Source organism: Ambystoma mexicanum, chromosome 4p (assembly GCF_040938575.1).
Source record: "Ambystoma mexicanum isolate Mex_15411 chromosome 4p, UKY_AmexF1_1, whole genome shotgun sequence".
NCBI classification, from domain to species: Eukaryota; Metazoa; Chordata; class Amphibia; order Caudata; family Ambystomatidae; genus Ambystoma; species Ambystoma mexicanum.
The window spans coordinates 286,404,364-286,428,865 of NC_090927.1; the positions used below are offsets into that span (position 1 = coordinate 286,404,364).

Genomic DNA, 24,502 nt, shown 5'->3' on the forward strand with positions numbered 1-24,502 from the left:
ACCCAGTGGCTCAAGGCATCACTTCTTTATTCCATGAGGGAGCAGTCCTCGCTCCCATTCCATGAATGCTGATAAGGCCTCATCACCTACTTGGGTACATTTCCCCACTAATACCTTTATACCGAGACCATTGGAAGGATTCAGGCTCGATGTGCTTCTCTTTGCCAAGGCCCCGCTGGCGGAGGCAGGTCCCAAAGTGCTTGTTGAAGGCAGGACATGGTCTTCCTCAGCCTGCAACCACATGCCTGCTGGCTCAGTTCCAGCCCGTCCTCTGTTGATTGCTCCACTCCAATGCCATCCAGATCCACCTTCAGGTGTTGAAGCCATGGTGCCCACTATGACATCAGAGGTAAGGTACAGCTGGTACGTCACTGGACGATGCTCTGGCTTGATGGAGTGAGTTTATTTTGAAGATGGGTCTTATTTCAATGAGGAAGGAAGTCTCATGCCTTATGGTTTTGAAATCCTAGATTCCAGTGAGGGGCAGGGTTTTTCAGATTAATTTTATTATCAGGATGCTGACCTTGTAGATCTGGCACCTGGTTTAATGGATGCCAGTGGTTTTTACGCCTCTCCTGAGCTAGACGTTTTGCAAAACCCTGTCTCTGGCACACCTCATGCTCCTGTCCCGAAGACTATTGCCGAGGTAGTGGAGTATCTGGGTCTGTTTGCACATTTTAGAGCAGTAGTCCACTTTGAACAGACAAATATTTTGGGAGAGGCCCTTCCGAAGGAAACCCTGCTTGACTAAAACCCTACTGTGGCTGCCCCAGTTATGGATGTGTGGCAGACGCCCACCTCCGTTCCTTCGATGGACTGTGATCTTACCAAGGAACAAAGGTCCTCTCCCTTTGATCCAGGGACTTTTGAATCAATATTTTATTCTTCTCTGATCAGAAATGTTTTACTGGTCTGAGAAAAGGAAAGAGAAGACCTAACATAAGTAGGGTCCCAATATGTGTTGTGATGAATAGAGGGAATGTGTCTCATCTCCCCAAGGGGGAGCTTCCCCCTTTGAGGTTAGGGAGGTGAGCATGCTAAGTAGGACCTCATTGGGAGAGACTCCCCCTTAGGGGACAAGGACTCCCGTTCCGGTGAGGAACTCCAAGCCATTTCCCATAGTGGCATAGTGGGACTGTGCGATATGAAGAACACTATAGAAGCCAGGGACTTGTTAGAAGACAAAACTAAAATATACCTTTTCAATCAAAAAAGAGGATCTCTCTCTCTCTCTCTTTAATGGGAGACCTCCATAAAACTGTGACTAGTAAAATGAAGAGAGCACCACAAGACCGAGAGAGGTGAAGCAGAGAAAGAGCGATCTTAGGGAGCGTAAGCAGGGGAAGCGCCCTTACCGCTGTGAGGGGTCAGAAATGTGAGGCAAACTACTTGGTAAAGGAATTTCGCAAATAGTCATTTTGTGATAAACTCCTCACTGCCGCCAACCTAAAGAGGATGTCCATGCCAATCAACCCAAGATTAAAGGAAAACACTCTAACAAAGGGAATCTGACCCTCACACTTAACATTCATATACATTATAAAGGTGCAATATTGCAATGCAAGTTTAACAGAAATAAGTTCAACATAAATCTTATGTCTTTGTATCCTTGTCCCCTGGGTTAGAATCCCCTTCCCCAGGTTCAAAAGCTGAATTTCCAATCAAGGTTCTCCATAAAGTTCATCTTTAACCAAAAAGTATTTCTCTGTACTTGACAAGTTTCCACACATTGAAAAGAAAAGTCTTGACCTTCAAACAATTAATCAACACTTGTAAAGATACTCCTTCTTAGAACATAAACAATTCTACACTTCTTATTTTGCAACAATGTATTTGTCAGGATGGTTTTTCCATGAATCATCAAGCACAATAGTGGCATTGCCATTTTCCAGCCTTCAACTACAATGCAATACTTCAATGTCCTCTTTCTGGTTCACTAACCTGTCAGGACTACCACTAGTATTCCCTTTCCTAGTGTACTCCCCTGGCAGGACAAAAACTCCTGAAACTACTTCAGTACTTTGTGGTTTGCTTGTCTTCACAACTTTATTTAGGTCTTTGCCTTTCACCAACACTTAAAACACACATTTCCTTTTGAAAAGTCACAATATGCATTGGTGCTGCTTATTACATTGCTTTGTTTGCCCCAGACAATGTGGGCTATGTATCTCTCCTCCCTGATACTTCTTACAATGATTACTCTCCTGCCACTCTACAACTGCTTAGAATGTTCCTTTATCACTCTTGCCTGTCTTTGGCTTAGGCAATGCTTGTTGGTGGGTGGCCTATCTATTGCGTTTTCCTCACTTTATGAAAATTGGTGATCATTTATCTGCAACATCATTTCGGATTATGCTGCCAATGCGGGCTATGTATTTGCCCAAGTATTGCCCCTCTTTACTCTGGTAATTGTTGTTCTGGGCTTTCTTAAATGGTGCCCCCTCTTGACTTTGGCAATTCGGAATTTTATCTCCCTTTCACTCTGGCAATAATGTATGCAACCCATCTTTCCTTTAAAGTAATTATTTTTCTCAGATAGCACTCTTTCGTTATAGATTGGCATTCAAAAATATCATTAGAGGTTGGCGTTCGCTTATGGAGCATTCCGGGGTTTCCTAATATAGGCAAACTCGCTGGTTTCTCCACATCCGTCTGTGCGCGACGCTGCCAGCTCCTGAGTTTCTGTCATCACTAAGTGGGCAGGAGCTTCTGCTGGGGAACCAGGAGCGAGTACACAGCGCACTGCAAATCGAATCTTCTAAAAAAGAGGCAAACTTTAACATGTTGCACATTTTGTATGCTCCATTACGTTTAAGTGTGTATTTGTTATGCCATAATTCTTCTTCATTGATGTTCTCAAATGCTCAAAGTTAATGTTGCACATGTATGTCACATCTGTATGCTAGTAAGACACCAGTTGGTGTGGGGAGCCAAAAGTAGCTGCTGGTAACTGTTGGTTTCAAGCTAAGCAGGCTCTTCTAGGCTGGAAGCAGCATTTCAGTAGCTCCCATCTCAAACTCAGTCTATCATTTTTAAATTAGGACAGCTATGTGTAGTCAAGCATCAGAGATCCATTCTCTGTATACTGAAGTGTGCCGGTCCACGATCGAGCTAAAAATCTCAATCGGTAGGTCAAATCATGCTTGGTAACTTTAAGTATGGATTAATGTGAGAAAAAGTGATTAAGACTGAGGGTGCTTGGTATTAGAAATGGATATGGTGGAAACTAAATTCAATTACTAGTGTCATTCTATGTTTCCACTGTGATTAGATTGTTGTTGTAAGACGGCTTCTTGAGTTGAATTTGCTGAATATGTCTTATGTTTTGGGGTGCAAGTTTCTCCCTAGTGTGCCCAATTCCAAAATGGCTAACGTGTGCTCATTTTGATATTTGGAAGTAAAAGTGTTTGTTTTGGGCCTTGCCTTAACCATGGTTTTTAATTGATTGTGGATTAAGAAAGCATTAGGTTTGGTTCTAACAGTCTGTCTCGAAGGCTCCCTAAATTGCTGGCTTACTAAAGGTATTAGGGAGTAGCAATGTTTGAATGTATGACTGTTATTTGTGTAATGCCATTTATTTCGTCCCTCAATCTGGCCGCTACGGTTGTCATGCTCATGTGTCATTTCTGTTGAGTGGATGGAGGATCCATTTTTTTTTTTGTTTTTATACAATTAAGGCTCAAGGGTCGTCCTAATCTAGTAGCTTATTTTAAGTCTGATTAATGTTGCCAGTTAGGTGTCTGTTAGTTCCTCTTTCTATTCTACTGTTCACGTGCCTTATTCCCATTGATTAGTGACTTTTCTTTTCTTTTTTTTTTTTAGGAAAGAACTGGAAAAAATAAAGAGAGATTTGGAGGAAGAAAAGATCATGAGAAGCATTTTGGAGGTAAATTCAAGAATGTTCTTTAAGTTCCTTGCCGGATAAATAGGCATTAAGTGGGGGAAAAACAAACCACAACCTGTTTACCAAGCCCTATTGCAATCCGCAGACAGATTTAGAGAGCAGGATACCCAGCGGGATAGTCTGGAGCATTGTGACCCCAAAACAGGACAAGATGGTCAAAATGTAAACACAGACATGTAAGTGATAAAGGCACAATCCCTAGAGCACATTGTTCACAGTGAAAGGGATAACTGAGACATGTGGTGGGGAAAGCATTTTCAAGCTAGTAGCGGTTTAGCTATTGGGGGTGGGTGGGTACAGTCTTTCACAACCAAGCAAGAATAAAAATGTAAGAACATTTATTTGTTTTCAATGATAATGGGTATAGGGTGAGTATATATGATATGATAGGTTATTTATAACGCACTTAATACCCAGAGGTTTCTAAGCGCGGACCCGGGATTGAACCTGTGGTGTTCTGTGTCGTCTTGATTCCAAGGCGAGCACGTTGCCCCTGAGCTATCCTCCCGAGACTAGCATATATGAACGTTTGGTAATCTGTGTGGGAGTTACTATCGAAGAAGTGGACGGTCTTCATTCTTTAAGTGACCAGTCCAACCGCTCCAATTTTCTTTTTTCTCCTCGGTGCTTCCTTTGTCCTCTGTCATTCTTATTCTTCTCAGTGCTTCCTTTTCCCCCTTGCCATTCTTATGTGAAGGGGCTTACAGCTTTTCCATTGGCATAAATAGTGAAGTCTTACCAATGGAGAACATTACAGAAAGATATCAGTAAACTGCATCCAGTGGGCGCGGTCAATGGCTAAGGCTGAGAGTACATTTATCATGTGCTCTTTGTTCAAGGTCTGTAGTCAGTAATAAATTGAAAGCACATTAAACATGCCTTTTTTATTACAAAAGTTTGAGTTGCTGTCTGCGCAAGTGGGGCACAGAAAATGTTCAAATGCAATCTAAAAAGCTAAAAATGTTATGACGCTACAGCGTTTCCATACAAAATTATGAGCAGCTATTTTGCATGGTCCGCTAGTTGGCATTAGTCCGCATTTCCCCTGCTGATGCTCCCGTCTGCTGCACTAACGGGTTACCTGGCCACCCTCTGAACCTCACGGGCACCAGGCTCTTGCATGACCAGTAAGTAGCCCCTTGCAGTGCCTCCGGGCTTCCCACCGATTTAGGGACTGGATCTGTAACCCTACAGTCCCCTACCTTTCTGCACTTACTTGCGCTACCACACTGGCAGCACTTACTGTGTCTTGCCCCTGCACTCTTACACCCTTCTCCACTCCCTGGCACTTCTCTTCCCTCCCCCTTGCATGTGCACGACTTGAATGACACAAGACCTAGTAAGATTTTGTTTTGTCCTCCCTCGGTCTACCCTTCCTTGTCTTGTCACGCTTAGAAACACTTGTATACAGGCGCGTTATAAATGGCTTCTCAGACCGTCATAGTGAAGAATAGAAAGATGTTCAGTACAACAACATAGAAACTGTGGTAGTACAATGTTTTGTTGTAGAGTATGATATTGGCATAAACACACAGTTGCTTTATAAAAATGCATGACATAAAAAGCCCTGTAAACAGTATCTCTTAAAGATGCTCCAATGCAAGAGCAATCAGAAATAAACTTCCAGAATTCCTTCACAACAGATGTAATTTGGAATAGTGTGTTTTTTTCCCTGTTTCCCAGACGACACATTAGTTGGTATGGTACTGGACTGACATTGAACAAATGATTGTAATGCCTCTATGCCCATTTCCTCCCAACACGCTAATAGTTGGTATTGATTAATTCGAAGAGTACTCCATTTAACAGTCTTGTAGCTATGAAGTTCTGAAATTGCCCTTCTATGATTCAAACCTGTGTCTAGCAGGTTGAATACAGATCCCTTGAGCTGGCAAATCACTTGCTGATCACTGTTAAAAGCAGTTTAACCCTCTCTACAGTTGGACAAACTGGACCTAATGTTAATAATGTGCACAGGGTTATCCCACTATTGTGAAAGTGGTATCACAGTGTCATCGAATGGCCCTATTTCTCTGTTGTCTTCCTGATTTTATGTTGTTGATTTTTTGTTAATTTGGCACTTAGTTTTCACAGCCTGTTATTTATTTTGCTATGTCCGTCCGACATGTTAAGGAAATTCTGCAAGCACCTCAGTCTAGAAGAGTGCTAATAAGTGAATTCAGGGTTCCATAGTGGGGATGGTGTAGAGGGAGGTGGGTCAGTGGGACATGTTTTCTGTGACAGGCCAGGCACAATGCTTCGCAATATGCCCCTGCTAGTTTCCCATAGTGTTGAAAAAGAGGATTGAGATGGCTGGAACTCAACTCCTGCACACAGCTTGTAATCATCTGCAGCCAGCTTAACTCAATCCCCTGTTTTAGACCTCAAAAGTAACTTTGTACACAAATAGGAAAGGTTAGTTCCCACCAGAAACCAGAACATACACCAGGCTTCATATCCAAGGCAATGACTTGCTAAATATGACATCAAATGTCCAAAGTGAAAATCTTCAGTTTAATGATTTTACCAGACTCCAAGCTATTCTCCAAATTCCGCCCCCCCCCCCCACCCCCTTCATTTTAAGCAAGGAACTTCAGTACTCCAAGAAAGTTCAAAACTTTGAGTGCATTTGGCAGGAAAACTTAGGCAGTGAAGCTCAGGTGGGGGCCAAGGTGAAGGCAGTGTACCCATTCACTGCGTATGTTGAGGAATGTTCTTCCATTTATTGATGGAAGATCACACAGTGGTGGTAGGGGCACTGACTAACCCGCATCTCGACTACTGTAATAGTCTGATGGCAGGGTTTCCATAAAATCAGATGATCAGACTGCAGAAGTCCCTGAATGCGGCAATTAGATTGATCGGACACCTGAGGAAGAGGGACCATGTCTCGATCCTATGCAGATCCCTCCAGTGGCTAATGGTGGAAGACCGAGTCAAATTCAAAGTGGCCTGCCTCATATACAAATGCCTTAATGGGCTGTGTGATGCTGGAAATGCATTGGAGGGACAGGGCCTCCCTGTCCTTGTCCTGTAGTCCTTTTTCATTTGTGTTCTGTATTGTTTTCTGCCCAGGAGTCCATGTGGGACTCCTGGCAGTGCAGCTCTTCCTATTTTTGGTTTGATGTACAGACCCATGGGATACCCTTATGGCACCCATGGGTGGGAGTACAACCCTGTGCCCCTAGTGTATGTTTTTGGGCACCTGTGTGTGGCCCACAGAGCAGGGTATGGGCTGGTGACAGCTGCATGCTGAATTTGACAGGTGCTCAGAGTATCCTCCATTTTGGGATACCCAGGCCCTGCCATTGGAATCAGTTGATTCCTGATAGGAAAGAAGATGGCCCCTGTGGTCTCTTGCTTTCTAATACCGGTTACCTTGTTTTCCCAAAGTCCTGGGAAGCCCTGACTCTGCCCCTTCCCCCTAACTGGCTGTTGGGTAGAAGTTCCATATATGGTATTGTGGTGAGGTCCAGGCCAGGCTGGCTCTAGCCTTCCCAGTGACTGTATGTTGTGGGTACACCCTGTGGGTAGGACCTTGGTGAATGGAGTGTGTGACCAATATGCACTTCGTGTTGTTGTCTGGTTTCTAGTATGAAACACGATGACTGAGACAGCCCTGCCCGAAACTGGTATGAATGCAGTGTGTAGTGTTGAGTGGCTGGGTACTTGTCGCAAAACACATTCCTTGTGAGTGTCTGAGAGGGAGGAGAATGGTCTGAATGCACTGTATGCCTGATTGGCTTGCTGAATGCCCTTCTGAGTGATTGGTTGCCTGAGTGTGACCCAGCAGAATGAATGGGAGATCAACAGTATATCTGGGGGCCCTCTCACTGCTAGAATTCGTTCAGAAGCTGAAACTGACGCTTGATCTCGAAGGCGAGCCCGAAGAAGAAGGTTGACTGCTATTACCTTCACCGCAGTCTGAAAGCCGCCGTGACGTCGAGACTGATCCAAAAGAGGACCTGGTTAGGCGCCCTCTTCCCGTGCTCCGAGGGACCATCGAGCACCGCTAAACTTCACTGAAGCTCCCTGGAAGTTAGACCTTCGACAGGCTGCCGACTGGAGACGGGGACCACTGAGGAGAACGAAGATAAGCACCAGACATTCCATCCACTGTCATCGACCAGGGTTTGCAGGTTTGCTATAGCTGCTGGAGGCCGTCGAACCCGTGTTGCCCAGAGGCGGGGACCGCTTGACGCCGTGCCATCGACTACCAGAGCCACACGCTCCATTGATTAAGACATTTGCTTCCCGGACGCGCTCATCCGCACCGCCAACCGCCTTATTCCGCTGGAGAAGGCCAGGCCGTTGACACGCCGGGGAGCATCCGCCGGTGGGTTTCCTGCCATACAAAGACATGAGACGCCGGACGACTTGACGCCCTTGCTGGGTCACAGTTCTTCACAATCTCTTTGCGGTCCTGAACTATCGACATCGAGGTGCTCCGCACACCTCTTCCTTGCAGGACGTCTTCGACCCGTCGTCGACGAGCACCGCCGGGACTGAAGCTGCCGCCTCAATGCCGAGTTCACTTTCTTCGAGGGATCTCGACGATCCGTGGCTCCTGCTTTAAAGGGAGCCACTTAAGAAGGATCCGTCGATGACCCGTCGCCGAACTCTGCTATTCCAGGTACATTGGGGTGGTAGAAACATTGTAGAAGGAAATAAGACTAATTGAACAATATATGGTCTGGGCTTGTAGTGTATCTTTATTTTACAGGTTGCCCAGGTTGGGGGGGAGGGAATCTCCACACAGAACTGTGTCTAGGTAACAGGGCCAGTATTCTGCCAATTGTTCTAACCAACTGCTTTCCCTCCTATGTCTATTGTGGGTTACCTTTATTAATTGATTTGTGTGACATTTGACCAGAGTAAAGTTGATGCACTTTAATGAAATCTGATAATTGTGGTACCACTGTATATATTTGCCATTGTAGATTAACCGAGCAAGCACAAAGTGAGTTATTGTGTATATAACCTTGAGTCTTATATAAAGACTGTATTTTAACTAATACAGTGTATGGACATTCCTTTGTGGATGCTCGGTGACTACACTGTACTTAAGAACCAGCCCGCATCACCTCCTGAGAAGCTAGGCCATGATTGCTTGTCCATTGCTACCAACAATAGAGAATCTCCAGTCTTTACACTGGTGGCAGCAGTGGGATGCTTATGGTTTTAAGAATCAGTGTATAACCGTGCCACTTACAAAATATCTGCACTTTGTTAAATTGAGGTTTAGTTGTGTACAGGATAACTGCATTACAAACAATGGAATCTATTGTGAATGGTAAATTCACTAGGATGAGCTTGGAGGCTCTCCAGAGTGCTTGTGAAACCAGGGAATTAGACTTTGAAGATCAGTCTAGGGCTGAGCCGATAGCTGCCCTGGTGGACTACCAGACTGATGGTGAAACTCTTGAAGGGGGGGGATGCAACCAATGAGTACTCTGCCCCTGGGGTTGTTGCTGAATCTGATTCTGGGAATGCCACCATTCTTATAGCCTCTGTTCCGAACCTCAGCACTACTGTTCAGGGGGAAGCCCTGAAGATTGAACTTTTAAAATTGGAGCTACAACAGGAACAGTTAGCCTTTCAATACAAAAAGTTGGAAACAGAAGCTGAGTTAAAGAAGGAGGAGTTGGCACAACAAGTAGCGCTCAAAGATAGGAACACTGAGCACCAGAGAATCCAGGTAGAGTGGAGACTTCAGCTAAACCAGTTGAGAGTTTCAGGTCCCCAGCCACCAAGTTTATGAAAGATTTGGTTGGTGTGTTTGTGGAGGGTTCTGATACCCTCCAATGGAGTGAAGCGTTTGAGATGGCTTGTGCAATTCATGATGTTGATGAGAGAGATTGGGCTAAGTGTTTGTTAAGCAGAGTGCCTCAGACTGGATATGACTGCATTCTGAAACGGAGTGTGGAAGAAAGGGGTCAGTATGAGTGCATGAAGTCTGCTTTGATTGCCAAGTTTGGCAAGACAGCTACCCGATACCTTAATAGGTTCAGGGATTTTAAGAAAGAGATAATGTGTCTTGGGTTTACTAGGTGAGTGCTGCACAAATGAACATGATGGGGAGGATTGATGGATACAAGGTGAAAACCTTTGTTGAATTGTCCCACTGTTTGTTTTTTGAGCATTTTTCTGAAGCCTGTTCGCCAGAGCTGCGTCAGTATGTTGCTGACCAGAACATTTTGGATCCCTTTAAGCTGTCAGGCTGGCTGACAAGTGGGTCTCCCACCAGGTGTCCCCTAAGAACTCCAGTGGGAAGGACAAAGAAAAGGGGACCTCTTGGAAAGCTGAGGAGTCCCAAAAGCAATCACCATCTGGTAAAACAAAACCTTCCTCTCCTATGACCCAAAAATCTAGCGGGGATAAGTCATCTGTGGGCGGGAATAAGAGTAGTGGTCCACCTACTGCAAAGCAGGCTCCCAGTGGTTCCAGTACCGTACCCCGCACTCCTGGCACTTGTTGGGAATGTGGGGCTCTGGATCACAAGAAGGGTGACTCCAAGTGTAAAGTTAAGGCACTTGGAGTCCAAGCTGTCAGCCTGAGCTACCCTTGCCCCATTCCTGAGGTGGAGGCCACTGTCCTCCCCTCCTCTACAGGGATCACATTCGGTCTCCTGTAGAAATTTCCCTAGTGTCCCTTGGGGCCTGGGACCAGTACGCAGAAGTACTGGCGACAATCCCACAGAACACCGTAGGTTTTTGAGAAGTGTCCTCTTGAATGGCCAGCCTCGTACTTGTTTGAGAGACACTGGGGCAAGCATGACAGTGGTGGACTGGACCCGGCTCAAGCCAGAGGTCTATGTAGGTGCTACTCTGTGAACCACCAAGTTAGCTGGTGGGCCTCCCAAATTATCGCCTGTAGCCTTAGTCACACTCATGATTGGAGACAAGACAGCAAAGCTTCCTGTCCTGGTTCAGGATAATGTCCCTGCTAACATTCTGTTAGGAAATGATCTAGCAGAGTTGAGGTTGATCTCGGATGGTCTACCCATGACAGCTGCTGCAGTCACTAGGTTGCAGGTAACACCGGGTCTGGCTGTGTGTCAGGTACCCAAGCCAAAGCGAGAAGACAGAAGAACCAGAAGGCCACCTCTGTGAAGGGGGCTCCTGCTTTTTCTGCTGTTCCTACAGCACCCATTGGGATCCATGCTCCGGACGGGCTGGGTGCAGGGGAAAACCCAAACTCCACTCCTGAGGGAGATGTCATGATCACTGCTTCCAAGGAGCCAGGATCAGCCCAACGTCCTTGGAAGCAGGCACCTAACCCTAATCCAAGGCACCAGCCGGTCCCCACAGGGACCTTTTGGACCTTGTCCTGGCGCCGGTGGCACCAGGCTCATCAGAAGCATCGGTCCAGTCACTGGAAGCGCCGGGCTCATCATTGGAGTGAAATGTGCTTGGGTGGACTTACCTGCGGCAGACCATGCTGCTTACTTACCAGCCTCTTAGAAGCCCTCGGTGAACAGGGACTACTTTCTTACCTGGGTGGGGCAGCTCCACTCCCTGGATACAGCACTGGAACTCTTCTGGAAGCAGGAACTCTTTTCTTACCTAGGCGGGGCCGTGGAAGAAGACGCCTCATCACTCCAAGGCTATTTAAACCACACCCGATTGATGAAACGTGCTTCGCGTTATTCTGCATCTGCAGCAGAACGCTCACCGAGTCTGTTCCAGCCTTTCTTCTTTTGATCCTGAACCTGCAAGAATTATACTTACCATTCCTGTACCCGATCAACATCAGCACCTGCAAAATACCAGAAACAACGGGTTAGCAAGACGAACTTTACACGCAGTGCTTACTCACCTGATCCATCGGCAGCGGCCGTGTCTCACGCTGCACCTTCGCCTGCAAACATCAACAGCATAATTATACTTACTGGCACGCTGTGCATTCCGGATTCTTCACGCTGCATCGTCATCTGCAAAGACAACAGCATTGTTACGCTTACCGGCACGCGGCGAATTCCGTATTTCTTCATTCTGCATCGTCGCCTGCAAAGACAAAGAAAGAGACATTAAGCAGGTACTTACTCACGCCCATCACGCTTGTCGCAATCAAACGCCTGCGAATACTCCGGCGCCTCTTCAACACTAACTAATCTGCAAGGAAAGAGACAGTTAGAGCGCTTGCCATACTTACGAATTTCCAGGCGCTTCACTGCCACGCATTAAAAGACTATAAAGACAAAAGGTGTCCAGAAACTTACCAGTCGTGCAGACAACGACGGTAACCATCCTCTGAAGTCAAGAGACCAATGTTTCACCAGTGAAGGAACTGGCAACAGCACCCTGCACTAGACGCAGATGGAGAGCCCAGCATTCACCTATCTAAGGTGAGCACGTTGACCTAGGAGGGGGGCTCTACAGACAAGCTGGGAAGAGAGAGAGATAGGGACATTCAACAACCCAGACCTTTAATCCCCATATTCTTTCACCTGCAGAAACCTCACCCTTCGAGTTCGACACACAGTGCAAAGAGGTTCGACCCCCAGAAGCCAATCGAGTCCTGCACATCACTTTTTGAGTCACAGACACCTTCCTGCCAAGACCCGCGCCTCCGTGGGAATCAGGTGAGCGTTACAGAACGCGAAGCCCACCACAAAACTCCTACCCAGGCGCAATGGAAACCTCAGACACTGATCAACTAGCCCAGTTGCTTGGGGAATCAAGAGCAGAAGTACATGCAGCTCGTCAGGAAACGAACTCTCTAAGAAGAGAACTGATAATTTCCAAGGAGCAAACAGAGGACCTTGCTAGGCAGTTGTTACAAACGCAGGCAGGACAGACCCCTTTGCCCGTTCCAGGAGGGAGTTATCCTTCTGCATCAGCTTCAAATCCAGTGCAAATCAATCTGCCCGGTAATGTGCCCTTGGCTCCGCCCGAACGCTTTTCTGGTGATCCAAAGAAATTCGCAGTGTTCATCAACCAGTGCCGCCTGCACTTCTTATGTCGACCAGCTGCATTCCCAACAGACCAGGCCAAGGTGGCTTTCGTGCTTTCTTATCTCAGTGGCAGCGCTGCAGATTGGTCGATCCCTTTAGTCACCCAGAATGATCCGGTTTTACATGATTTTCAGGCCTTCCAGTCCAGCATGGAGAAACTGTTCGCAAGACATACACAAGGGCATCCCTTGGACAATGAACTTCTCTCATTACGACAGGGTAATCAAGACCTCTTGACTTATATAGCCTCTTTCAATAGACTCATAGTGGAAACACAATGGCCCGAGGACAAGAGAGTAACGCTTTTCTACAGAGGCCTGCGTAGAGAGCTCAAGGATGTGCTAGCGCAAGTTGTGAATCCGCCACAAGAATGTTCTGACTATATTGACTTAGTTGTCCAATTGGGCCATAGACTACAGAACAGGAAGGCAGATCGTTCCAGATTTGATACCCAAGTGTTTTCTAAACCACAGACCTCGAATAAGGGAGCTGACACTGTGTAACCCATGCAAATAGGGGGCATGAAAGGACCTTTAACCCAGAAAGAGTGGGAAAGAAGAAGGCAGCTGCAATTATGCCTCTATTACGGAAACTCAGGACACTTTCTTCGGGACTGTCCAGTGAAACCAGCTAAGAAGACTGTAGGAGCCGCGGATACCTGTACCACAAATTCTGAGCAGGGAAACGACCTCGCCCGACAAGAGTAGAGGTCCTCTTGCCGAGCGTTAAGATCTGTCCCGTGACCTCGCATTTCGTGATACCCATGGTCCTCATTAGTCCTGAACGTCCGGATCGTTTGCATGCAATTGAAGCTTACATTGACAGCGGAGCAATCGGTAACTATGTGGACCGTGAAATGGTATCAAGGATGAATCTACCCCTTGTCCCTAAGGCAGTAAAAGACGTCATCACTACTGTGGATGGCACGGAGATGGCCTCCGGACCAGTAACGCATGCCACCCAAGAAGTGACGCTAGTGAGTCAAGATGGACACCGGGAGAGAATCGTGTTCGATGTAATCAAGGCCCCTCAGTTCCAGATCATTCTGGGAATCCCTTGGTTAGAGAAGCACAATCCTCAGATCGATTGGCGAGCAAAGACGGTTCAGTTTCCAGAGTGTTTTACCACTTGTTATCCTCGGCCTGATGTTTCACTGGCGGCGATCTCTTCTGAGGAGGTTCCCAAATTACCTCCCGAATACCAGGAATTCCAAGACGTCTTCCGGAAGGATCAAGCTAACACCCTGCCTCCTCATAGGTCTTACGACTGTCAAATAGATCTGATACCTGGAACAACTCCTCCTTGCAGCAGGATCTATGCCCTCACCGAGCCAGAGAACCTTCACCTCAGACAGTACCTGGACCAATACCTAGCTAACGGGTTTATCCGTCCTTCAAAATCTCCAGCTTCATCGGCTTTGTTCTTCGTTCCGAAAAAGGAAGGAGACCTTAGGACTTGCATAGATTATCGCGCCCTGAATCAGATCACTGTTAAAAACAGATACCCGTTACCTTTGATCCCTGAACTCCTGGACCAAGTCAAGGATGCATGTATATACACAACGCTGGATCTCAGAGGAGCCTACCACTTGGTACGGATAAAAGAGGGCGATGAATGGAAAACGGCCTTCCGCACCAAGTACGGGCTATTCGAATATCAAGTGATGCCCTTTGGACTGTGTAATGCTCCTGCTGCTTTCCAATATTTTATGAACAATGTCCTTGGAGAACTCATAGACGTGTATGTTGTTGTCTACATTGACGACATCCTCGTCTATTCATCATCTGAAGAAGAACATCAGAGACACGTTAAAAAGGTTCTCGAGAGATTGCGTCAACATAATATTTTTGCTAAGCTTGAGAAATGCGTTTTCAACGTAACGGAAGTCGAGTTCCTGGGATTCATATTGTCACCTAACGGAGTCCATATGGATTCAAAGAAAGTTGATGCAATTATCAAGTGGCCATCACCAACCTCTGTAAAAGGAGTTCAAAGCATGTTAGGATTCGCTAACTTTTACCGCAGATTCATTCCTGAATTTTCTCGGATAGTCCAGCCCATCACCGCTCTGTTGAAAAAGAACAAACGTTTTGAGTGGTCTTCTGAAGCAGAACAAGCTTTTCAAGACTTAAAAGCTAAATTCATTTCTGCACCCGTTTTAAAACATCCTCGCCCAGAACTTCCTTACATCATGGAAACGGATGGTTCTAGTCTTGCTATGGGGGCAGTGTTATCACAAAGAGATCCGGTCACAAACCAACTACATCCTGTTGCCTTTTGGTCCCGCAAGTTTTCGCCTCCCGAGATCAACTATTCAATTACAGACAAGGAACTTTTGGCAATCAGATCGGCCTTTAAAGCCTGGTGGCATTATCTTCTAGGAGCCAGACACACAGTAACCGTAATGACTGACCACCGCAATTTACAATATCTAAAGACAGCCAAAGCTCAGTCTTCCAGACACCTTCGCTGGGCTCTGTTTCTAGCAGAATTTGACTTTATAATTACTTATCGACCAGGCAGTAAGAACGGAAAAGCGGATGCCCTCTCCCGGATGGGAGTAGATGAACATTTGATCAATCCAGATCCAATACCCATAATCCCAGAACAAAGGATTTTGGGTTTGGTCAGCACTCAATCTTTTGAAGACATCAAGACCACGGTTAAATCACTCCTAACTCCGGCCGATTTGCAGGACTGGCAATTAAAGGGAAAAGAATTCTCAGTAGACCAAGACCTACCATATTTCCGAGGACGATTGCACTTGCCCTGTGAGAAACTACAAAAACAAGTAATCTCCTGTTATCACGATTCTCTAATGGAGGGGCACCCTGGCATTACCAAAACCATGGAAAAGATTAAAAGACATTTCTGGTGGCCATCGTGGAAAAAGGATATTAGAGACTTTGTAATCTCCTGCGGTGTGTGTGCCCAGAATAAAAGTCAAAAGCAGAAACCAGCCGGCCTATTACAGCCACTTGACATCCCTCCCTGTCCATGGCATACCCTGTCCATGGATTTTATCACGGACTTACCTCCATGCTTGGGATATACTACCATCTTAGTAGTCGTGGATCTATTCTCCAAGATGGCTCACTTCATACCCCTGAAGGGTCTACCTTCAGCCTCAGTATTGGCCCGAGAATTCTTGACAAACATCGTTCGCTTACACGGTTTTCCTTCGGTTTTAGTCTCCGATAGGGGAAGTTAATTCATCTCCCACTTCTGGCGCAGTTGCTGTCGTCTAGCCCAAGTTGATCTAAGACTTTCGACCAGTCACCATCCCCAAACTGACGGACAAACCGAAAGGACAAATCAGACACTAGAATAATATCTACGTTGCATGCTCCAACAAACAGAAGACCCCTGGAAGGACATTCTTTGGATCGCTGAATACGCTTACAACAATTCGACTCATTCTGGAACCGGGAAGACTCATTTTTTCCTATTATACGGACACCATCCTAGAACCTCCAACCTCGATTCTCCCCAAGAAATTGAAGCACCTGCTGTGGATCACTTGCATTCGGAGATCACCTGTGCTTTTAAGGAAGCCACTGCCCATCTGCAAAGAGCTAAAGCTCAATTCAAAAAGGCAGCCGATCGGCACCGTAAAGAGGCCCCTCACTACGCTGTAGGAGATCAGGTCTGGTTATCCACTAAGCACCTGCCTTTAAAAGGACCCCGCACCTTCATTCCGAGATACCTTGGACCCTACCTCATATCTGCCATAATTAATCCGGTGGCAGTCAAATTGGAATTACCTACGCATATGAAAATACATCCAGTATTCCATGTCTCCTTATTAAAACCAGTACAACCAGAAACCCGATTGACTGAACTCCCAGAACCCGTTTTGGTAGACGGAGAACTCGAATTAGAAGTAAAGAACATCCTAGACTCCAAAATCTCCATATCTAAATTATACTATCTGGTTGATTGGAAAGGATACGGTCCCCAGGAAAGGTCTTGGGAACCCTCAGAACATGTCCACGCACCTCGTCTGGTCAAGAGATTCCATCTGAATCACCCCGACAAGCCAAAACCCCCGGAGAAGACACACTTAGGAGGGGCCTTGAGGGGGGGTACTGTCATGATCACTGCTTCCAAGGAGCCAGGATCAACCCAACGTCCTTGGAAGCAGGCCCCTAACCCTAATCCAAGGCACCAGCCGGTCCCCACAGGGACCTTTTGGACCTTGTCCTGGCGCCAGTGGCACCAGGCTCATCAGAAGCATCGGTCCCGGCACTGGAAGCGCCGGGCTCATCATTGGAGTGAAGGTGCTTGGGTGGACCTACCTGCGGCAGACCATGCTGCTTACTTACCAGCCTCTTAGAAGCCCTCGGTGAACAGGGACTACTTTCTTACCTGGGTGGGGCAGCTCCACTCCCTGGATACAGCACTGGAACTCTTCTGGAAGCAGGAACTCTTTTCTTACCTAGGCGGGGCCGTGGAAGAAGACGCCTCATCACTCCAAGGCTATTTAAACCACACCCGATTGATGAAACGTGCTTCGCGTTATTCTGCATCTGCAGCAGAACGCTCACTGAGTCTGTTCCAGCCTTTCTTCTTTTGATCCTGAACCTGCAAGAATTATACTTACCATTCCTGTACCCGATCAACATCAGCACCTGCAAACGACCAGAAACAACAGGTTAGCAAGACGAACTTTACACGCAGTGCTTACTCACCTGATCCATCGGCAGCGGCCGTGTCTCACGCTGCACCTTCGCCTGCAAAGATCAACAGCATAATTATACTTACCGGCACGCTGTGCATTCCGGATTCTTCACGCTGCATCGTCATCTGCAAAGACAACAGCATTGTTACACTTACCGGCACGCGGCGAATTCCGGATTTCTTCATTCTGCATCGTCGCCTGCAAAGACAAAGAAAGAGACATTAAGCAGGTACTTACTCACGCCCATCACGCTCGTCGCAATCAAACGCCTGCGAATACTCCGGCGCCTCTTCAACACTAACTAATCTGCAAGGAAAGAGACAGTTAGAGCGCTTGCCATACTTACGAATTTCCAGGAGCTTCACTGCCACGCATTAAAAGACTATAAAGACAAAAGGTGTCCAGAAACTTACCAGTCGTGCAGACAACGACGGTAACCATCCTCTGAAGTCAAGAGGCCAATGTTTCACCAGTGAAGGAACTGCCAACGGCACCCTGCACTAGACGCAGATGGAGAGCCCAGCATTCACCTATCTAAGGTGAGCACGTTGACCTGGGAGGGGGGCTCTACAGACAAGCTGGGAAGAGAGAGAGATAGGGACATTCAACAACCCAGACCTTTAATCCCCATATTCTTTCACCTGCAGAAACCTCACCCTTCGAGTTCGACACACAGTGCGAAGAGGTTCGACCCCCCAGAAGCCAATCGAGTCCTGCACATCACTTTTCGAGTCACAGACGCCTTCCTGCCAAGACCCGCGCCTCCGTGGGAATCAGGTGAGCGTTACAGGAGAAGAGGCTGAAGACCCTCCTGCGGGAGAGGTTCTCAACCCGGAGGTCCACCCCGACCTTCAATTCCTGTTGGCCGAAGGGGGACCCTCCTGTGCGGACTTCTGTAAGGGACAGAGAGAGTGCCACTCTCTCAAGGGTCTGAGGAAACAGGCCCTGTCGCAGGCACAGGAGAAAGGAAGCTAGACGCTCGGGAAGCTGTTCAGGACCTGCCCTGGATGCCAGCTTCAGAATGTTTTCAAGGAGGACGAGCATTCGTTATGCCTCTACTGTCTCCATGAGGACAAGACGCACACAGAGAAGGACTGTGTTTTGTGGGAACATGTCGGAGCGGACCATGAAGGATCGCCACCTCCGTCTCGCCAACTGGCAGGAAGGGAAGAGCCTGTCAGGCGAGAAGAAGAAAAAGAAGTCAGAGCGGTCTTCTAAGTCCTGTGAGGGTGCCCCGGCGACGGGGGCCCAACAAAAGGCTAAGCACCACGAGTCTGCGGGCACCGGGAGCGCCGAATGGTCGGGCTCCTTGGCTGCCTGGCAGGGCGCATCCTCCCCGGCGCCATCAACCACGAGCCAACGCCCTGGCTCGGGTAAGAGGAAGTCCGAGAACCCGGCGAAGCTTCTGGAGAGGCCCCGGTCGATCTCGAAGATTCCGGCAGAGGGGAAGCGAGGCTCGGACCCTCCCCCCAAGGTGAAGGCCCCAGGCGTCCAGAAGGTGACGATGGCCTTAATTCACCCTGCTAAGGCCTCGATTGAGGATGTCGCCGCGGTCCTGGCTCGGCCTGTGGAGGCCACACCAGTGGAGGCGACCTCAGGACCCAGAGTCTCCCTGCCACCGCGGAGGGAGTCGTCTTTCAGGCCCATTGAGAAGACCCCCACGAAGTCCTCATTGGAAAAGGTTGGGGAGGGGCTGGTGGCCATCGTGGATATGGACGTGACCTCTGAAGAAGAGCTCATCGAAGTCGTGGAAGAGGCCCAGCCCATCGGGAGGGATCCCGACGAGGGCGACGAGAGCAGTGGTGTCGCCGACAAGGCTCCTCAAGAGCCCTCATGCCCGCCTTTTCCCGGGGCCGCAGGACACTTCGGCGGCCATTTTGTCAGCGATTCAGTCCTTATGTCCGGAGATAAGGACAAGGTTGCCCCTCCCCCCGACGGAGGTACCTGAGCCAGACCCGACGGGGGAACCGGAGCCAGGACCTTCGGAAAGTCCACCCCATAAGAGGAGGAGGACGCATCCTACGCCACCTCTCCCGCCTCTGCGGCCTGCTCTGCCTTCCCTCCGGTCTACTACCCACGGGGATGATACAGGCACGGACACGGCTACGACAGGTACAGATGATGACGGAGGCGACGACGGGACGTGTCCCCCGTCGCCCCCTGCTCAGGCGTCCCCGCCCGACGAGATTGGATCCTTTCATGCCATGATTTCCAGGGCATCCAAGCTCTTCCAGCTCTGCCCAGAAGAGAAGAAGGAAGGGTTCCTTTACCAATGGCGCGAGGCTAAAAGGAAGACGGTCCTCGCCGTACCGCTTCTTGATGACATCTGGGATGAGGTGCTCGCCCTCCTCAAGAACCCTGCCACGGCGCCGGCAAAGAGGCACCGGTACGAGAAGAAGTACCGGGTCCCCGACGCTGCCCCTTATGCCTTCGGGTGCAACCTACCCCGGATTCGGTCATCTCGGCGGCGGCAAAGATGAAAGCTGGGGGGGCATCGGTCTCGACATCAACTTCCTGCCCTCGCCGTCTGGCGGGGAAGTTGGACACGATGGGACGGCGGATCATCTCATCCGCAGCGACGACTATCAAGGCGGCCAACGCCCTCACTATCGTAGCCCACTATGACAGGGAGTAGTGGTTCAAAATCGCCCCTCTGTTGGACTTCCTTCTGGACGCCAAAAGGGCTGAGGCCCTTGAAATCCTACAGGAGGGTGAGATTGCTTCGGACCACGCCATCACGGTGACAACGGACATCACCAACACCGGTTTCCGTCAGTTGGGCAACGGCGTTTGCTTGAGACGACGAGGATGGCTCAAGGCCACGGATTTCCGCCAGGACGTACAAACCAAAGTTTTGGACATGCCCTTCGACGGGAACAACCTGTTTGGGAAGGCGGTTGATGAGTCCCTTCAGGCCATCAAGACAGACACAGAGACTGCCCGGGCACTGGGAGTGCTCCAACAACGACGGCCGTCCTTTCGGAGCTCCGGAGGCAGACAAGGTGCCTCCAAGGGATCCGGCAGTAGCTCCTCCACGTACCGCCAAGCGGCAAGATCTTTGTCCCAGGAAGCCTACAGGGGACGTGGCAAGTCAGGTGGTGCCCGTCGTTGTCGACCGGGAGGTCAAGGAAGCAAGGCGGCCTCCAAACAAGATTAAACCGACCATGGGGTCGGGCCCCCGCCGAGGCACCCCGGTGGGAGGCCGGCTGGCGAGGTTCGTCAGCGTGTGGGAGTCCATCTCCACCGACCGTTGGGTGCTGGACGCCCTGGCCCAAGGGCACGCCCTCAAGTTTCAGGAGAAGTGCCCTCGCATTCCACCCATGGCCAGGAAGGAAAATCACGTCCCTCAACTACTGTTGGAAGTAAGGGCGATGCTCAAGAAGGTCGCCATTGGGCTCGTCCCAAAGAGGCTTCGGGGCTCCGGAGTTTACTCAAGGTACTTCCTCGTAAAAAAGAAGACAGGAGGATGGCGCCCCATCCTGGACCTATGACGACTGAACAAGTACAGAAGTTCTGTATGGTCACCCTCCAGCATGTGCTGGGACAGCTGGAGGAGGGCGATTTCCTGTCGTCGTTGGACTTGGAGGATGCGTACTTCCACATCCCCATTCTGAAAAGACACCAAAAGTTCCTCAGGTTCGTGGTCCACAGGCGGCACTACCAGTTCAAGGCCCTCCCGTTCGGATTGAAGTCGGCACCCAGGGTGTTCACAAAGTGCCTTGCGCTGGTGGCGGCGCGGCTGCGCCTACAGGGGATCCACGTCTACCCCTACCTGGAAGACTGGCTCATCCGGGCAAGGACAAGGGAGCTCGCCGTGGAGCACACTGCGAAGACCGTCCAGCTGCTCACGGACCTGGGATTCTCCATCAACTTTCCAAAATCCCACCTGGTTCCGTCACAAGTCGCCCTGTTTCTGGGAGCCAAGCTCGACACGGTGGCGCGGCTGGCCTCGCCGTCGGAGGAAAGGACCAGGACCATTCTGGGCAAGGTGCAGCGTCTGCTGGCCACGGACATGGCCAGGGTAAGATCTATCAAATCCCTCCTCGGGATGATGTCCTCCTGCATTTATCTGGTGTGCCTTTGCAGGCTTCGGATGCCCCCCTTACAAGAGTTCCTCGGCGCCCGCTGGGTCCAGTCGACGGGCAGCTTCGAGGACAGGATCCCTCTCTACGAGACGTTCCGTCAGGCGATCCGGTGGTGGGGTACCCGCTCTCATCTGTCGGCGGGCACGGACTTTCAGACCCCAGCTCACCAGGTGACAGTGACGACGGACGCCTCCCTGGAAGGTTGGGGAGCGCACTCCGGAGATCTTCACGCGAGAGGCCTTTGGCTCCCGCAGGAGAAGTCTCTCCACATCAATATCTTGGAGCTCCGCGCAGTGTTCTGGACCCTCAGGTCCTTTCTTCCGTCCCTCAAGGGCAAGGTGGTGAGGATCTTCACCGACAACACCACCACAATGTTCTACATCCAGAAGCAGGGTGGAACCAGGTCCCCGTCCCCTATCCAAGGAAGCCCAGGATCTGTGGCATTGGGCCGTCGCCCAAGGGATGTTTCTGGTGCCTCTTCATCTGGCAGGAATAAAAAACATGATCGCCGACTCACTCAGCAGGGAGCTGTTCTCGTGCCACGAGTGGGAACTAGGCCAGGATCAAGTGGATCGACTCTTCCCCAAATCGATCTCTTCGCGACGGCGATGAATTCCAAGTGCTGGAGGTTCGCCAGCAGGTTCACCTAGCCGAGGAGCATGGGCGATGCTTTCTCGTTCCCCTGGGACGGCCTATTTCTTTATGCGTTCCCTCCGCTGTCGTTGCTGCTCCGGCTCATCAACCAGCTCAAGAGGTCCCGGTGCAGGATGATCCTCGTCTCACCGGCCTGGCTGAGACAGATCTGGTTCCCGGACCTTCTGGACTTGTCAACTTCCCCACCAGTCAAGCTGCCAACGGACGCAGACCTTCTCTCCAGAGAAGGAGGCGCCGTTCTTCACCACAACCCGGAGTCGCTGAACTTGCAAGCCTGGCTCCTGCAGCACTAGAGTTTGGAGGGTACGACATCCCGGCCGACTGCAGAGAGGTTCTTGCAAAGGCCAGGGCGTCTTCAACTCTCAAGTGCTACGGACATAAATGGAAGATGTTCTCTGTCTGGTGCCGTGCACAGAAGATTAACCCTCTGCGGCTTACGGCCCCTCAAGTACTGCCGTAACTACTGTCGCTGGCCAAAGCTGGACTGGCTCACGCCTCCATCAAAATACATCTGGCTGCAATCTCCCGATATACCAGGACTACGGGACGGGCGTCCTTGTGGTCTCATCGCCTGATGAAAGAATTCATGAAGGGACTATTCCGATAATTCCCGCTGGTGAAGGCTCCTGCCCCGGCGTGGGAGCTTAATGTGGTGCTGACCAGGCTCATGGGGGCCCCATTCGAGCTTATGCATTTGGCGCCTTTGAAGTTCCTGTCATGGAAGACAGCTTTCCTCGTGGCCATCACCTCCGCACGACGAGTGGGAGAGATCCAGGCCCTATCTTGCAAGCCTCCATACTTCACTTTTCATGACACGAGGGTGGTGCTGAGGACACACCCCTCCTTTATGCCCAAGGTGCCGTCGGACTTCCACCTCAACGAGCCCTTGGTGTTGCCAGTTTTCTTCCCGTCGCCTTCGTCGCCGGCCGAGAGGAATTTGCACTCGCTGGATGTAGCTAGAGCGCTGAAGTTCTACGTGGACCGCACAAAGAGTTTTCGGAAGATGTCACAGCTGTTTGTGAACTTTGGGACTGTGAATCAAGGGAAGGCTCTCTCGAAGACTTCCATTTCCAGATGGCTCTCCGGCTGCATCATGCACTGTCACCGGTTGGCAAACCGACCGCTACCCGGCCGTCTGAGAGCCCATTCGACCAGAGCGATTGCTGCTACCACAGCGTTCCTGTCTGGTGTGCCCCTGCTGGACATCTGCAGGGCTGCAACGTGGAGGTCGACGCACACCTTCACAAGATTCTACTGCGTCAATCGGGACTCCAGGGAGGAGCCCGGGGTCGGCCAAGCAGAGCTGCGCAACCTGTTCGCCTAAGGTGAGCCTGGTGAGGGGGTAAGAGTTGCTTAATGTTGAGTTGTTGTATTGCTTAATGTTCAGCCTTTTTGCCACCTCCAGTGGTTGTGCATGTGTATACTGCTATGTATGTTTATATTCATGAGCATGTGAATCCATGCCAGACCCCATGCTGGAGAAGGAACAAGTTACTTACCTGTAACTGTTGTTCTCCAGCATGGGTCTGGCATGGATTCACATGCGAACCCTCCCGCCTACCCCTCTGCGGCTCTTCACTTGGTCATACTGCCACTTCACGTGCTACCAAATCTGAGGATGGCTGCCAGGGGTGGGGCTTAGGGAGAGGGCAGTCATTGGCTGGGGACAGTATGACCCAGAGACCACTGATTGGTTACTACTGAGAAACACAGATCAGAAACTAAACTGATACTGATTTTTTTCTATACCGAGGATTCCCGGCCTGACGACAGGGAATATTCATGAGCATGTGAATCCATGCCAGACCCCATGCTGGAGAAGGAACAAGTTACTTACCTGTAACTGTTGTTCTCCAGCATGGGTCTGGCATGGATTCACATGCGAAGCCTCCCGCCTACCCCTCTGCGGCTCTTCACTTGGTCATACTGCCACTTTACGTGCTACTAAATCTGAGGATGGCTGTTGGAGGTGGGGCTTAGGGAGAGGGCAGTCATTGGCTGGCGGCAGTATGACCCAGAGACCAGTGATTGGTTACTACTAAGAAAGACAGATCAGAAACGAAACTGATACTGATTTTTTTCTATACCGAGGATTCCCGGCCTGACGACCGGGAATATTCATGAGCATGTGAATCCATGCCAGACCCATGCTGGAGAACAACAGTTACAGGTAAGTAACTTGTTCCTTATTGCACCAGTCAAAACTCGTAAAAGTAAACAGA

The 24,502-nt window shown here is 49.5% G+C and overlaps 1 protein-coding gene across 4 annotated transcripts in view; it reads left to right on the forward strand.

Moving 5' to 3' along the window:
- Positions 1-24,502, forward strand: part of CD2AP (CD2 associated protein) — a 1,227,366-nt gene that overhangs the window by 1,183,939 nt on the left and 18,925 nt on the right. For all 4 annotated transcript variants that reach the window (XM_069605837.1, XM_069605839.1, XM_069605840.1 and 1 more), the window contains one exon: positions 3,823-3,886. In XM_069605837.1, coding sequence (XP_069461938.1) covers positions 3,823-3,886 — 64 coding nt within the window. The remainder of the gene's footprint in view (positions 1-3,822; positions 3,887-24,502) is intronic.